This window comes from Vanellus vanellus, assembly GCF_965231255.1.
Source record: "Vanellus vanellus genome assembly, chromosome: 2".
NCBI lineage: Eukaryota > Metazoa > Chordata > Aves > Charadriiformes > Charadriidae > Vanellus > Vanellus vanellus.
This window is the reverse complement of record NC_138906.1, coordinates 18,144,534-18,157,893: the sequence shown is the minus strand read 5'-3', so window position 1 is coordinate 18,157,893 and position 13,360 is coordinate 18,144,534. Positions and strand designations below refer to the sequence as shown.

Below are 13,360 nucleotides of genomic sequence, written 5' to 3'. Positions count from 1 at the left end.
GGGGCAAGTTAGGTGATGAATTAAGACTACTCAATTTTTTTTTTTTCATATTACTTTATATCACTTGCAGGCAAGTAGTAAGAAAGTTTTAAGAAATAGATTGAAATTACTTCCTGTGTTAAAAAGCTGCTGCTGGTGAGAGGATGATTGTAAATATAATCTTATGAGTAATGGCTAGGTGCTGACATAATTAGTACTACTATTTCTCAGTATCTGTAGTGCCGAAGAACATTGTAACTGTGAGATACGGTCACTGCTATGGTGCTAGTGTTGTTCTTTGTCCTGCTCAAGTTTACTGCTTCCTTTGTCTTCCCTTACAAGGGTGAGGAGGACAGAGTAGACTGTTTCCACCCTGACCTGTCCTTGTCCACGTTCGCATGAATAACTAGCACTGCTCCCACCTTTTCTTAGCAAAACACATGATCCAGGGAACGGAGTCCCTTTCTGTGAGTGTGTGGGTGGGGTGGGAGTGAGTGAACAAATACTGGAAAGGGAAGTAAGAGTGTAGAGGCCTTGTTTTTGTAAGGGATGGAGGAGTAGAAAAAGGTGGGTGCTGAAACATCAGCTCCTAAGCTTCCCCACCATGGGTTATATACCCCTCCCAGTGCAAGTTTTGGTTTCCTAGAAGATCAGATCACCTGGACAGCAGTGCTTGCAAGGAGGAGACAAACCCCCACATTCTGATCCTTCGTTTGATAACAGTGGTATACCAATTAGCAGTTTTGATGCTGGTCAAAGTCACAATGGAGTTGTCTATTGCTGATAATACGGAAGTCGAAGAACAGCAATGAACTCTTCAACATAGCAGAACTGTGTAGCTGCAGCTCTGGCAGTTGTCAGGTGTGGTTGGATCCATAGGATACGAGAATGTTGTGTTCATGCTGGCCCTGATACCTGGGCTTCTGGACACATGGAAAGCAAATTTAAGTATCAGTGATTTTTACATAATTTGTGGGACCTTCTGTAGCTTGATGGGCTTAATGTTAGGTGTTCAGGTTGTATATCGTAGCTTTATTGAGAGTAGTGATACAAGCGAAACAAAAAAACCCCTACTTCTTTTCCTAGAGAGCTTACCATCCAAGTGTAAGGTGGAGTATGAGTGTTTTCAAATTCAGAGTATCCTTGTGGATTAGTCAGTCATATCAGTTTACCAAAGATTTACCTAAGCAGTACCCACCTTTTTTAGTCATTGCAGCAGGAATAGGCCTTTGTAAAGAGAAGGGGTTCTTAAGAAGCAACTCTTAAGAAGGCCCCTCACATACACGAGGAACATCATGAGGTAGAGAGGAAAAATGTCTTGTAAAGTGGAGCAAGAGGGTAATTATTAGAGGAATGCAGTTAAAAAAACCCACCAACTTCGCTTAAAGCAATGGCTAGAATACTTTGTAGATAACATAATCTTGAGCAGTGTGGATGGCAAGAGACTGCCATGCCAAGATCAACATGAGAGGTTTATAGTAAAAATTAGAAAAGTCTTTGCTGAGAATTATAGTTGCAAAGTAGAACTGGGAAAGCAGTGTATTGGTGTATCGTTCAGATAATGTAAATGTTGTGTTTGTTTGCATAACACAAGGTGCACAAGTCCGTGGGACCTGATGAGATTCATCCGCACGTCCTGAGGGAACTGGCAGATGAAATTGCCAAGCGACTCTCCATCATCTTTGAGAAGTCGTGGCAGTTCCCACTGACTGGAAAAGGGGAAAAACAGCCCCCATTTTTAAAAAGGGTAAAAAAGAAGACCCGGGGAACTACAGGCCGGTCAGTCTCACCTCTGTGCCCGGCAAGATCATGGAGCAGATCCTCCTGGAAACTCTGCTAGGGCACATGAAAAATAAGGAGGTGATTGGTGACAGCCAACATGGCTTCACTAAGGGCAAATCATGCCTGAGAAATTTAGTGGCCTTCTATGATGGTGTTACAGCATTGGTGGATAAGGGAAGATGAACAGTTGTCATGTACCTGGACATGTGCAAAGCATTTGACACCATTCCACACGACATCCTGGTCTCTAAATTGGAGAGACATGGATATGACTGATGGACCACTCAGTGGATAAGGAACTGGCTGGACGGTTGCACTCAGAGACTTGCGGTCAATGGCTCCATGTCCAAGTAGCGAGCAGTGAGAACTGGTGATCCTCAGGGGTCAGTACTGGGACTGGTGCTGTTTAACATCTTTGTTGGTGACATGGATGTTGGGATGGAGTGCACCCTCAGTAAGTTTGCTGATGACATCAAGCTGTGTGGAGAGGTTGATACGCTGGAGGGGAGGGATGCCATCCAGAGGCACCTGGACAGGTTTGAGAGGTGGGCCTCTGCAGACCTCGTGAAATTCAACAAGGCTGAGTGCAAGGTCCTGCACGTGGGCCGGGGCAATCCCATGCACAAATACAGGCTGGGAGGAGAATGGATTGAGAGCAGCCCTGAGGAGAAGGACTTCGGAGTGCTGATTGATGAGAAACTCAACATGAGCCAGCAGTGTGCGCTTGCAGCCCAGAAGGCCAGCTGTATCCTGGGCTGCATCAAAAGCAGCGTGGCCTGCAGGTTGAGGGAGGTGATTCTGCCCCTCCACTCGGCTCTTGTGAGACCCCACCTGGAATACTGCGTCCAGCTCTGGAGCCCACAACATAAGAAGGACATGGGCCTGTTGGAGCGGGTCCAGAGGAGGGCCACAAAGATGATCAGGGGGCTGGAGCACCTCTCCTATGAGGACAGGCTGAGAGAGTTGGGGTCGTTCAGCCTGGAGAAGAGAAGGCTCCAGGGAGACCTTATAGCAGCCTTCCAGTATCTGAAGGGGGCCTACAAGAAGGCTGGAGAGGGACTTTTTACAAGGGCGTGTAGTGATAGGGCAAGGGGGAATGTCTTCAAACTGGAAGAGGGTAGATTTAAAATAGATACCAGGAAAAAAAATTTCACTCTGAGGGTGATGAGGCACTGGAACAGGTTGCCCAAGGAAGTTGTGGAGGCTCCATTCCTGGAGGTGTTCAAGGTCAGGTTGGACGAGGCTTTGAGCAACTTGGTCTAGTGGAAGATGTCCCTGCCAATGGCAGGGGGGGTTGAACTACATGATCTTTAAGGTTTCTTCCAACCTAAACAATTCTGTGATTCTGTGAGGCTTTGTCCAAGGCACAGAGGTTTTGATTGATTTTACAGTACACATACCAGCTAAACATGTCTCCATGCATCTGTTCTCCAGCAACAGGTTAACACACTGACCAGAAAAACGGCAGCATGAATGTGTTCCAGTAAAGCAGTCGAGTTGATAGCAACAAACATACTGCTCCTGTGATAATTCTGTTCTCTTGAGCGCTTTAAGTGAGGATGTACAGTATCACAGAGTCACCTAGGTGTTTGTTTGGTTTTGGCATTAGTAAATGGTTATACTTCTTAAAACCCATATGGCTATATTTTTAGATCAGGACATTAGGCTTTGTACTTAATGATTATTGTGGCGCTTACCGATATTCTATTGAGTAAACCTGCTTGACTCCATCTGATGCATCATTATTGAAAAATCTTAGATTTGCAGCTGTTTGAAGGAAGAACATACATGTTTATGTTCTCTGTCCAACACTAAAATGTAGATGCAGTTTATATTTCTTGAACAGCTATCAAAGTTAAAAAACAAAAAAACCCCAACCAAACAACAAAAAAACTCCTGTCATATTGTAGCACTGAAACAGTTCCCATGCAAGTAGGAGGTTTGTGGAAAAGTGGCACAGGTTTGGTCTACCAGAAGTATTTACTTGTGGTTTAAGTGCTTTATGTATTTTTGTGGCTGGAAGCAATAAATTTTAAGTGTTTATTTCTCTATGGTTTTACATATGTTTTTAAGTGCTCACATTTTTTTTTTTAATTCTTTCTTCTAGTAGTCAAAGAAGCCCATCACCAGGTCCAAATCATACCTCTAGCACTAGTGCATCAAATTCAACACCTGCACCGCAGAATACATCTGTACGACCCACTTGTTCATTAACACCTACGCTAGCAGCACACTTCAATGAAAATCTTATAAAGCATGTTCAAGGCTGGCCTGCAGATCACGCAGAAAAGCAAGTGAGTACACTTGTGCTTTTGTTCCACGCGAGAGTGCAAAACATGTAGCTTAAAATCTGTTTTTTGTACAGAGGTTGCTTTTTCTAGGAATTAAAAGTATTTTTTTAAAAGTCCGATGCTTGGCCTCAGCCAGAAAAGAGAAGAAGTGAGAGAGATTAGGCCAGACCTGCAGGTTTTACGTGTCATTGCTATTAGCAGTTGAGTGTTTTCAGTCTTTTAAAGTACCAGTGCTTATGAAATTCTCTTGGATGAATAGCTATCCTCATAACTATTTTCTTACTGCCAAAGTTCTGTTGAAATTTACAGACAACATAAATTTCAACAAATTTTTATAATAATGATATTTTTGTGATGTGGAAAATGTTACAAATAAGGTGACAGAGTTAAACTATTAGAGACAACTCCACAGTTTGAGTCACTGAGTTGTTAGCTCAACACAGTGAAAAAGGAGCTCTGCCTTGTTTGTTGCACCCAGGTTTTAAAATGATGGCTCAGACTGAATTTGGGCTATTTTTACATAACGGGAAGTCCAGTAGAATTGCCATCCATATTTTATAACTAACTGCATGAAACCTTTCCTGTTGTGGTAACACAGGGGAGCTTGGGTGCACGTCAGCTGCTTGGAATGTATTACTCAAAGGAACTGTATTGGTTGAGTCTAGTTCAAGTCCTTTCTCAGGCAACCCTGTCTGATACAGTCAGTGTGGGATATTAATCTTACCTAGCCCGGTTTACTTTGGTCTTTTGAAGAGTGGTTGCATGCTGGCTCAAGCCTACACTGGAAGCTTTTAGGTAGTAATTTGCAGGATGAGTTTTAGAAATGCAGTCTAGACTGATAGCCCATTTGGACTCTTCTGGGGTTCTTGTTTTGTATCTTTTCATTATTTTTTTTACTTCAATTTTAAGACATTACCAACCTCTAACTGAGCCAAATGACTGAGCCATTGCTGTGGAATATGTGATTAAAGAGATGGTGCAGCACAGCCAGTTCTCTATGCCCTTGGCCCTTAGTTTTGATAACGTTACTTTCACTGTGTTATGAATTGAAAATACATAACACAGAAAATACAAATTTTTACAGTTTACAGGCCATTTTTTTCCTCACTATCAGTAATAAAGAGATCAAAAAAACCAGCTAATGCTAGGCGGTCATGTATTCGGTTGGATACTTTTACCTTTGGGCCAAGTGTTACATACTGTATTGTCCTGTCTGCTATTTCAGATAATTTCATGTGACAGTGTTGTTTATAGACCAGTTTTGAATAGAACATTTGAGGGACTTAACTCAGATATTTGATATAAAAGAAATAGTTTGTGAAAGTATAGGTGCAATACATAGTGAAGAAGGTAAGCTAGATGAAAGTGGAGAGGCTAAAGTATGCAGTGCCTTGGTTTCTTCAGATTTCCAACCACATGTATAGCTTAAATTGAAATTAGGGCATAAGAGCACATGCCAGGGTAAACTGAAAAATAAATAAGTAAATAAATCAGGTGAGCCAGGACAGGTATGCGTTAAAGCAGTCAGACTTGATGAAATGTACTGTGCAGTACTTAGTAGCTAAAACAATTCTTGAGCCACTAGTTATCTTGCAGAACTCATAAGAAGCAGTTAATGTGGAAAACTGGAAAACAGTCCATTAATGTCATAAATTGGAAAATAATCAACATAACTATCTTATCTTTAAGGAATATAAGAAACGAGATTGTAGGTGGTCTCAACTCAGTAAGTGTTGAGGTAATTTGAGTATTGAACAATATCTAAGTAGAAAAAATTATGAATTTACCATTTTACAAACATCTGGAAAGAAAGCTCTGATAGTAGTCAGCATGAACCTTTTAGAAAGAAATTATGTTAGTTTTTTTCTTTTGATATCAGGCTTTGATAATACAGGAATGCAATAAACATTATATCCTGATTTGTAGCAAGACTGTTAACACCTTTTAACAAGAATCTTGTATGCAAAAACTATTCCAAGGCCATTTAAATGAGATTACTTTAAGATGGGTGGCTGGTCAGCTTCAAAAGAAGTACTTTGAAAGTCATTATTGATAATTTACTATCAGTCTCAAGGCTTTGGAGTTGTGTAGGGAGGACATGTGAAATAATGTCCTACTGGAGACCAGGGCATTCCTGGATGTCAACACACTCCAGAAAAGAATACTTGTAATGTAGGGAATTAGAACACAAAGTGCTTCTTTGAACTGGAGAAATGCTAGAAGTTGATGAAGACCTGTGCTAAATACCATTATTTTGGGGCAGGAAAAATCAAGTACACAAGTACTTAAACAGATGCTGTGGATTAATCCCAGTAGGTAGCTAAACACCACTCAGCCGCTTGCTCACTCTCCCCCAGTGGGATGTGGGAGAGAATTGGAAGGGCAAAAGTGAGAAAACTTGTGGGTTGAGATCAAGACAGCTTAATAAGTAAAAGCGTGTGTTTGTGTGGGAAGTGATGCAAAAGCAGTCACTTACCACCACCCAACCAATGCCCAGCCAGTCCCTGAGCAATGGCAACCCCTGGAAAACTGCCTCCCAGTTTTATACATGAGCATGACATTGTATGGTATGGAATGTCCCTGTGGTCAGTTTGGATCAGCTGTCCCAGCTGCATTCCCTCCCTGCCTTTTGTCCACCAACAACCTATTTGTTGGGGGAGGGTCAGAGTGTGAAAGGGAGAAACCCTTGATGCTGTGTAAGCACTGGTCAGCAATAGCTAAAAACATGGGTGTGTTATCAACGCTGTTTTGGTCATAGATCCAAAACGTAGCACCATATGGGCTTCTATGAAGAAAATTAACTCCGTCCTAGCTGAGCAGAGAATACCATTGCTAAACAGTAATACTGCAGGAAAACTTTTTTTTTCAGTGTGTCACTTGCAAGAAGTCTGCTTTCCTTATTGCAGTGTGATACGCAGGACCTCAGAGTAATTATACTAGTCTCCTGGTGCTGTTGAGGAGTTCTGTGGAGTCGAACATCCAATTCATTGACAAGACTTTAAGAAATGCACAAGTTTGGGATAGGTCATGCCTTCTACATTTACCCTTCTGCTTGTCTCCACCTGACTAAGTGGGGATACTAAAATAATGAAGTTTGTCTGGAAGAGAACACCTGAAAAGGGTTGCAAAGTTCTCTTTCCTGTATAAGGTAGCTGGAAAGAAGGTGGCATTCAATTTTTTGTTGTCACTAAGGCTTCATTTAGGTGGGAAATTTGAATTTGCTGTTGAAGTAGTGGACAGAGACTTTTAACTACTTTAACAACTTTGGAAACTCGGAGCCCTGTCTTGTACTATCTTTCAAGTTGGTTGGGTAAACATTTGTTAAGATCAAGGAAATCTAAAACATCCCTGCCTTATCATGGGCCTGGGTTAGACAGTCTCTTGGCATCCGCTGTTGTTCATTTATGATTCTAAATGCGCTTTTGTAGAGAATTTAACGTATTTCTGATTTAATGTTCCCCATTGAAGTTACAGTGCTTTGCTCTTTCAAGACGCGCTCATCCAGCAATCCTCTGGCTACAGCCAGTTGTTTCCAGCTCCCTGCATGATTCAAAATCCTAACCTTTATGTTCAACCGTTGCAGGCATCAAGATTACGTGAGGAAGCCCATAACATGGGAAGTGTCCATATGTCAGAAATTTGTACTGAATTAAAGAATTTAAGGTCTTTAGTTCGAGTATGTGAAATTCAAGCAACTTTGCGTGAGCAAAGGTAAGTGCATGCTCTCTATTTTCAATACAGTAATTTTCAGGGTCGTATTAGAATTCCCATTCTGACATTGTTTTGCATGTGCTGTATTTACTGATGACTTTGTAAGTATGCTAATACTTGCCAGATTTGCAGGCTGTCTTCCCTGTGTACGTTCTACGTGTTTCCCACACAGATACCTCTTAGTCTCCAGTGAATAGAACCAGATACGCAACTTCTGTATGTATTTCCACTTAGACAGAAAAGAAGTCTTTCCAGATACATTAGTGCATTAGGAAAAAATTACTAACTCACACTAGTTCAGCATACTTCTAAAATGTCTGTCCGTACATGATGCGTAGATCACATAGGTACACATCTGTATGGTTTATACTGGTCTTAAACACTACAGTTTGCATGAGATGTTTGGTAGGTCTAAAGCCAGAGCAAGTTTGCCCAGGTGTTGTTGATATCACAAGCTAAGGAAAAATTAATGTTTGTTACTTAGGTAGGAGGTGTCTGAGAAGATCTTGGGGTTCTTTAGCGAGACGTTGATTATAGCAAAGTAGACTTTGCTTCTTAAGTTAGTAATAGCAGGTGGCGTGTATCATTGAAGCAATACACAACCACATTGTTGAAGACTGTTGTGCAAGATTGAAAAGTTTTGTCTTATGAGACATGCTGAAACTTTTCACCAGTAGTCGTGATCCCGAATCTACTTTCATATTCAGTTTCCTTTTTGAGTGATGTTATCCCATCTATTAAGTCACACTACAGTTTGAGTACAGTTATTCTGATTTACTATTTTAAGCTGCTTTAATAGCATTGCATGCTGTTTAAATAGCTAGCTTTATCTTAGAAGCTCGTGCTTTCTGACAGTTAGTAAAACAATCTTTTGCTCAAAAGTAGGCTGTAATATATTTGTAAATCTTTCCTGATAAAAGAATCGAAACTATCCTTTCTTTCTGAAATTTTATTTCATAACTTCATTACATAAATTACAATTCCTGTAGTATATTTAATGAACTGCTTGGTTTCTTATAGGTTTAATCTCCTAAGGTTTCATTTCTGTCTCTGGGTGCACATTAGATCTGAAATAACATGTCGAATATCATTGTTCAGCTCACTAAATAGTACCTTGTTTCTTGTACACTGTGTATCCTTAAGCTATTAATGGCTAATGACTATTATGACTTTGAATCTATGATAACATGTATCTTTTATTTTTGCTGCAATCCCAAAGACGTGGAATACATGGCATAAGTAACAAGTTGGTGGGGGGAGGCTTTTGCAAAGGATGGGATTATCAAAGCCGATACATTTAAATGATGATATTAGTTCTGCACTTTTTCACAGAACTATATAGATTTGTTCTAAGAGGGAACTCTTATCTCTGGGCAAAGCGAGTATATGGTTTTAACCATAACTGCAGGCATGTAAAAAAGCACTTTTTATCGACTGGTATATTTTATATGCCCATACTTTTTTATGTTTTTTATAAGTTCAATGTTTTTTTCACTGTGTCTATCTTAATCATTTTTCACCTACTTTTCAGTTGAAAATTTATTTTTACTGAACTGGGCACGTATTGGAAAAGTGTTCTACAAAAGTCTGCTGAAGCAGATGCTTTTTCTGCATCGATTAAAGTTCCTTTGGACCTTGTAGAATGTTCATATGAAAATTCCGCTTTCCCTGAATATTTTCTTAATACATTCACATGCTTGCATTACACTTCAGCATCACGAAAAGTTGTTTCAAAATATTCATTAAAAATTCTGGGAAACAGTTATGTAAACCAAGTGTTCATTAATCACAATAATTGTTTATGTCAGTTCAGTAGAAGAAGGAAAAAATGTATGAGGGAATTGTTAGCAATATAGTTTATTTGTAAGCCAGGTGTAGTTACAACTTTTTCCTTAGATGTCTTTTAATGATCAAATGTTTTGAAATTGGAGCTTACCATAACTAGAGACTACCACTAGCCACAGAGCCAAATACGAGGAAAAAAGTGTTCCACCTAGAAGAAAACTTTGTCATAAATTTTTTTAAACAGGCCTCTGGGGTGTCATGCAGTCTGAAAAACTGCATGACACAGGCATAATACCGTTCTCAGAGTATTCAGTTACTCAGTGTACTCTTGCAGTGTCCCGCTTTTTCTGGGAGTTAAACTCAAGTGAAGAGCAGGCTCAAACATAATTGTGTATCAGTCATAACGAAATATAGCAACTTAATGTTTTGAACTAAGGTGTCGAACACAGCATGTCTCTGTGCATCTGCATACGGTGTTTATAGGTGATTGAACAGATTGGGAATGAATTTAAAAATCTATGAATTTATTTAATAGACCTAAAGAGCTTGGTATGTTTCACTGAAATTGTAGAAGTACTTGTGTAGATACTTAATATCTCTGTATATGGAAATGTTTATACTAATTTATTTCTTTTCTCTTGCAGGATACTATTTTTGAGGCAACAAATTAAAGAACTTGAAAAGCTAAAGAATCAGAATTCCTTCATGGTGTGAAAAGTTGTAAACAATTGCACATGGTTTTGAGTACAGGAACTATTAAACTGATGCCCAGTCTTAACACTTTTGAGCTGCATTTGAGTAGACTTTGGACCGTTGAGCTGGGCAGAAAAAAAGTTGACATGGGGAAGGGGACAGGAGGGAGTCAAATTCAGGGGAAAGATACAAGAATGATTTGTAAAACCCTTGAAATGTAGATTTCTTGTAGATGTATTCTTCACGTTGTAAATATGTTTTGTAGAGTGAAGCCATGGGAAGCCATGTGTATCAGAGCTTAGACATCCAAAACTAATCAATGCTGAGGTGGCTAAATACCTAGCCTTTTACATGTAAACCTGTCTGCAAAATTAGCTTTCTTTTTTTTTTTTTTTTTTTTTTTTTTTTTTAGTTAATTTATCATTCAGAAATCTTGCATTTCCTAAAATTCAATGCAAGCGCCAGGCGATCTGTGTCTAAGGCTGCAACAATTTGGGTAATGTACAAAATATCATGAAACAACTGTTTCCACACTTGCACCGAATCGAGAGCAGTGCTTCTCCATTTCTGTTTTACAGAGAAATGTTTTTCATTTTCTGTGTTCCATTTCCCCGTGAAATCCTAAATCTGATTTTATCAGTTTTTTAATGCTTCTAATTTTCTCTTTTCGTAAGGCACTGTTGCTATGGCACTTTTTCTATAATCTTTTCATTCCTGTGTACAGTAGCTTAAAATTGCAGTGATTGAGCATAACCCACTTGTTTGTATAAATTATTGAAACGTATTTCCATTTGCACCCTGTAAGAATGGACTTATAGTACTGCTGGGCATGTGTGCTGAAAGTACATTACTTGCTCAAATATAAGGAAATAGCCCAATGAACATGTTAACATGGTTGTGGGAGGGGAAAGAGGAAAAAAAAAAGCTAGTCAGATGTGAATTGTATCTGTTGTAATAAACATGTTAAAACAAAGAAACACTGGTTTTCATTTCCTTTGGTCAACACATTAAAATTTGGTCTGTTTGGGGACTCTTTATTAGAACTGTTCTTGTTGAACATTTTTGTACTTAAATAATTCCTCAAGGGAGGTTTTGTTTAAAACTTGTAAACAGGAAAATGTGTATAAAATATTTAATGAAATATAAAATTCAACAAGAATGATTTAAGACACCTCCCCAACAGTTGTCATATGTTAACTCCTGGTTTACCTGTCTTGATATTATGACATTTCATTTCGAAGGATGTTTGTGTTGTAGCTAACTGTTTAAGTCTGGTGCTGACTGCTGTTCTTAACCATCACAAAACGCTGAATTTGTGTAATTGGAGCAACCCACCGCTTGAAAATGGTGGCAAAGCTCAGCTTTGTATATTGTTTCCTAAAGTATATTAAAAATAAAAAAGAAACTATTGCTACTACAAAATAAACGTGACTTTTTCTTTGCTTAAAAACAACAAAAATAGTGATGGCAGTACTAGTTTAGTATTTGCAGAGGTGTATACATTACAGTAGTCTGTTAAGAAAGATTGTAAGTGATGGATAAAAAAAAAAAATTAAAGGTGTTAACATGAGATGCTACATGTTTTGTTCCTACAAAATACTGTCTTTCAGCACCAGAAACATTACTGCATTTTTATTTTGCCTTGTCTCATGTTGAGTGGGCTCGGACTGATTTTTAAAATCAGATTTTCATCAGTGGAAGCTTGAACGCTCTGTCCTAACAAGACATTGCAAATGGAGCAAATCGAAATACCTTAACAACAAATAACAACAACAAATGAGAAATCAGGATAGGTTAACTTGTAACTGTTCCTCACTTTTTAACCCAGTATGTGCTATTGCGTTTCTTATAATGCAAATGTTTAGTTCTGCTCAGAAAATGGGAATAGCATAATCTTGAATTAGTTTTAATATATATTGTTTCTGCATTTTTAGACACCCAATGCCGAGTGACAGAAGGCTTCCCGAGAGGCTCGTATTTTATTTGCATAATGTCCTATTTCTTGTAATGCTCATTGTCTTGAGGTTGCCCAAGCATAGGGAAATAGCATGTGAGATGGATACAGGTGATCTTTCACCAGTGGCTGTCCTTAGTTCTGGTATTTTGCTGTTTAGTTACTTGATGAGACAGAGATCGCTTCTCTTGAGAGATGTTCTGGGCCTATTTTCCATGACCTTATTTTGTTTCCTTTTGATTCATATATTGCCCTCTATAACATCCTCTATCAATGAGCTTAGCAAGTGAATTTTGTTCTGTAGAAAATTACTTTGGATTATTTTTTTAAACCTCTGGTTTGAATGAGTTTTCTTATATGCTGAGCTGCTGCCTGTTGATCTTATTATTCATTGTTTTACAGAAGAGTCTGCCTTCCAGCCCACAGAGTACTGGTCTGTTCTAGCACATGAAAACTTTTCATAATGTACGAGTGGGCACAGATAACTTGGGAGTAACAAGGATTAACGTGCTACTTTATACCCCTTGAAAATAGATGCATACATACATCACAGACACACTCTCTTCAGCTGATGTCCTCCCTAAGTAATGCCATAAGGCTGCTTCTTTGTCAGCATCAGGTGGCACACGGAAAGCTTGTTGGCTTCTGTAATTTGCTCCCCATGCAATAGCTTTCCTCCCCTGTCCTCCACAGTTTTCCAAAGCCTGGAGCTGTTGTTAGTGGGAGAGTGACAGCTTGCCAAACTTTCACTAGCATCAGGCAAGTTGGGGAAGAAGGTTGCGGGCGCTGCTTTAAAGTAGACGTTAACCAAAGGGCAGGGTCTGGGTCAGTGCCCTTCAAAATGGCTTCACTAACAAACAAATGCAATTTTGGCGTTACTCTGTGATCTGGAGACCCTCTTCAGTGATGTGCAGAAACTGGCCCTCTGTGTATGGGGGGGAGGGATGAGACAGATTTTTTCTCCTTCCTACCAGGTCACTATCTGAAGCTGGACAACAAGAAATGGGCAGGTGCACTGAGACCTGTTACTGGATTAGCGGCTTGTCATTTATTATCCATCCTGAAGCTGGTGCTATCCTTTCAAATGTAGTTGATACTGTTTCACGAAAGGGGCTTTATTGGATCATTCTGCACCTGCAAGTCAAATCAAGTGAATTTCCCTGGG

At 39.4% G+C, this 13,360-nt stretch overlaps 1 protein-coding gene across 2 annotated transcripts in view; it reads left to right on the top strand.

Moving 5' to 3' along the window:
• WAC (WW domain containing adaptor with coiled-coil) overlaps window positions 1–11,661 on the top strand; it is a gene marked incomplete at its 5' end in the record, with an annotated part of 63,847 nt that extends 52,186 nt beyond the window's left edge. Inside the window, 3 exons of one of the 2 annotated variants that reach the window (XM_082480132.1) lie at window positions 3,872–4,055; window positions 7,636–7,763; window positions 10,193–11,661. In XM_082480132.1, the coding sequence (XP_082336258.1) occupies window positions 3,872–4,055; window positions 7,636–7,763; window positions 10,193–10,262 (382 nt within the window). In that variant the 3' untranslated portion in view covers window positions 10,263–11,661. Of the gene's footprint in view, window positions 1–3,868; window positions 4,056–7,635; window positions 7,764–10,192 lie in introns of both variants that reach the window. The other variant, XM_082480131.1, reaches the window with a different exon arrangement.
• Between the last annotated feature and the right edge of the window lie 1,699 nt (window positions 11,662–13,360).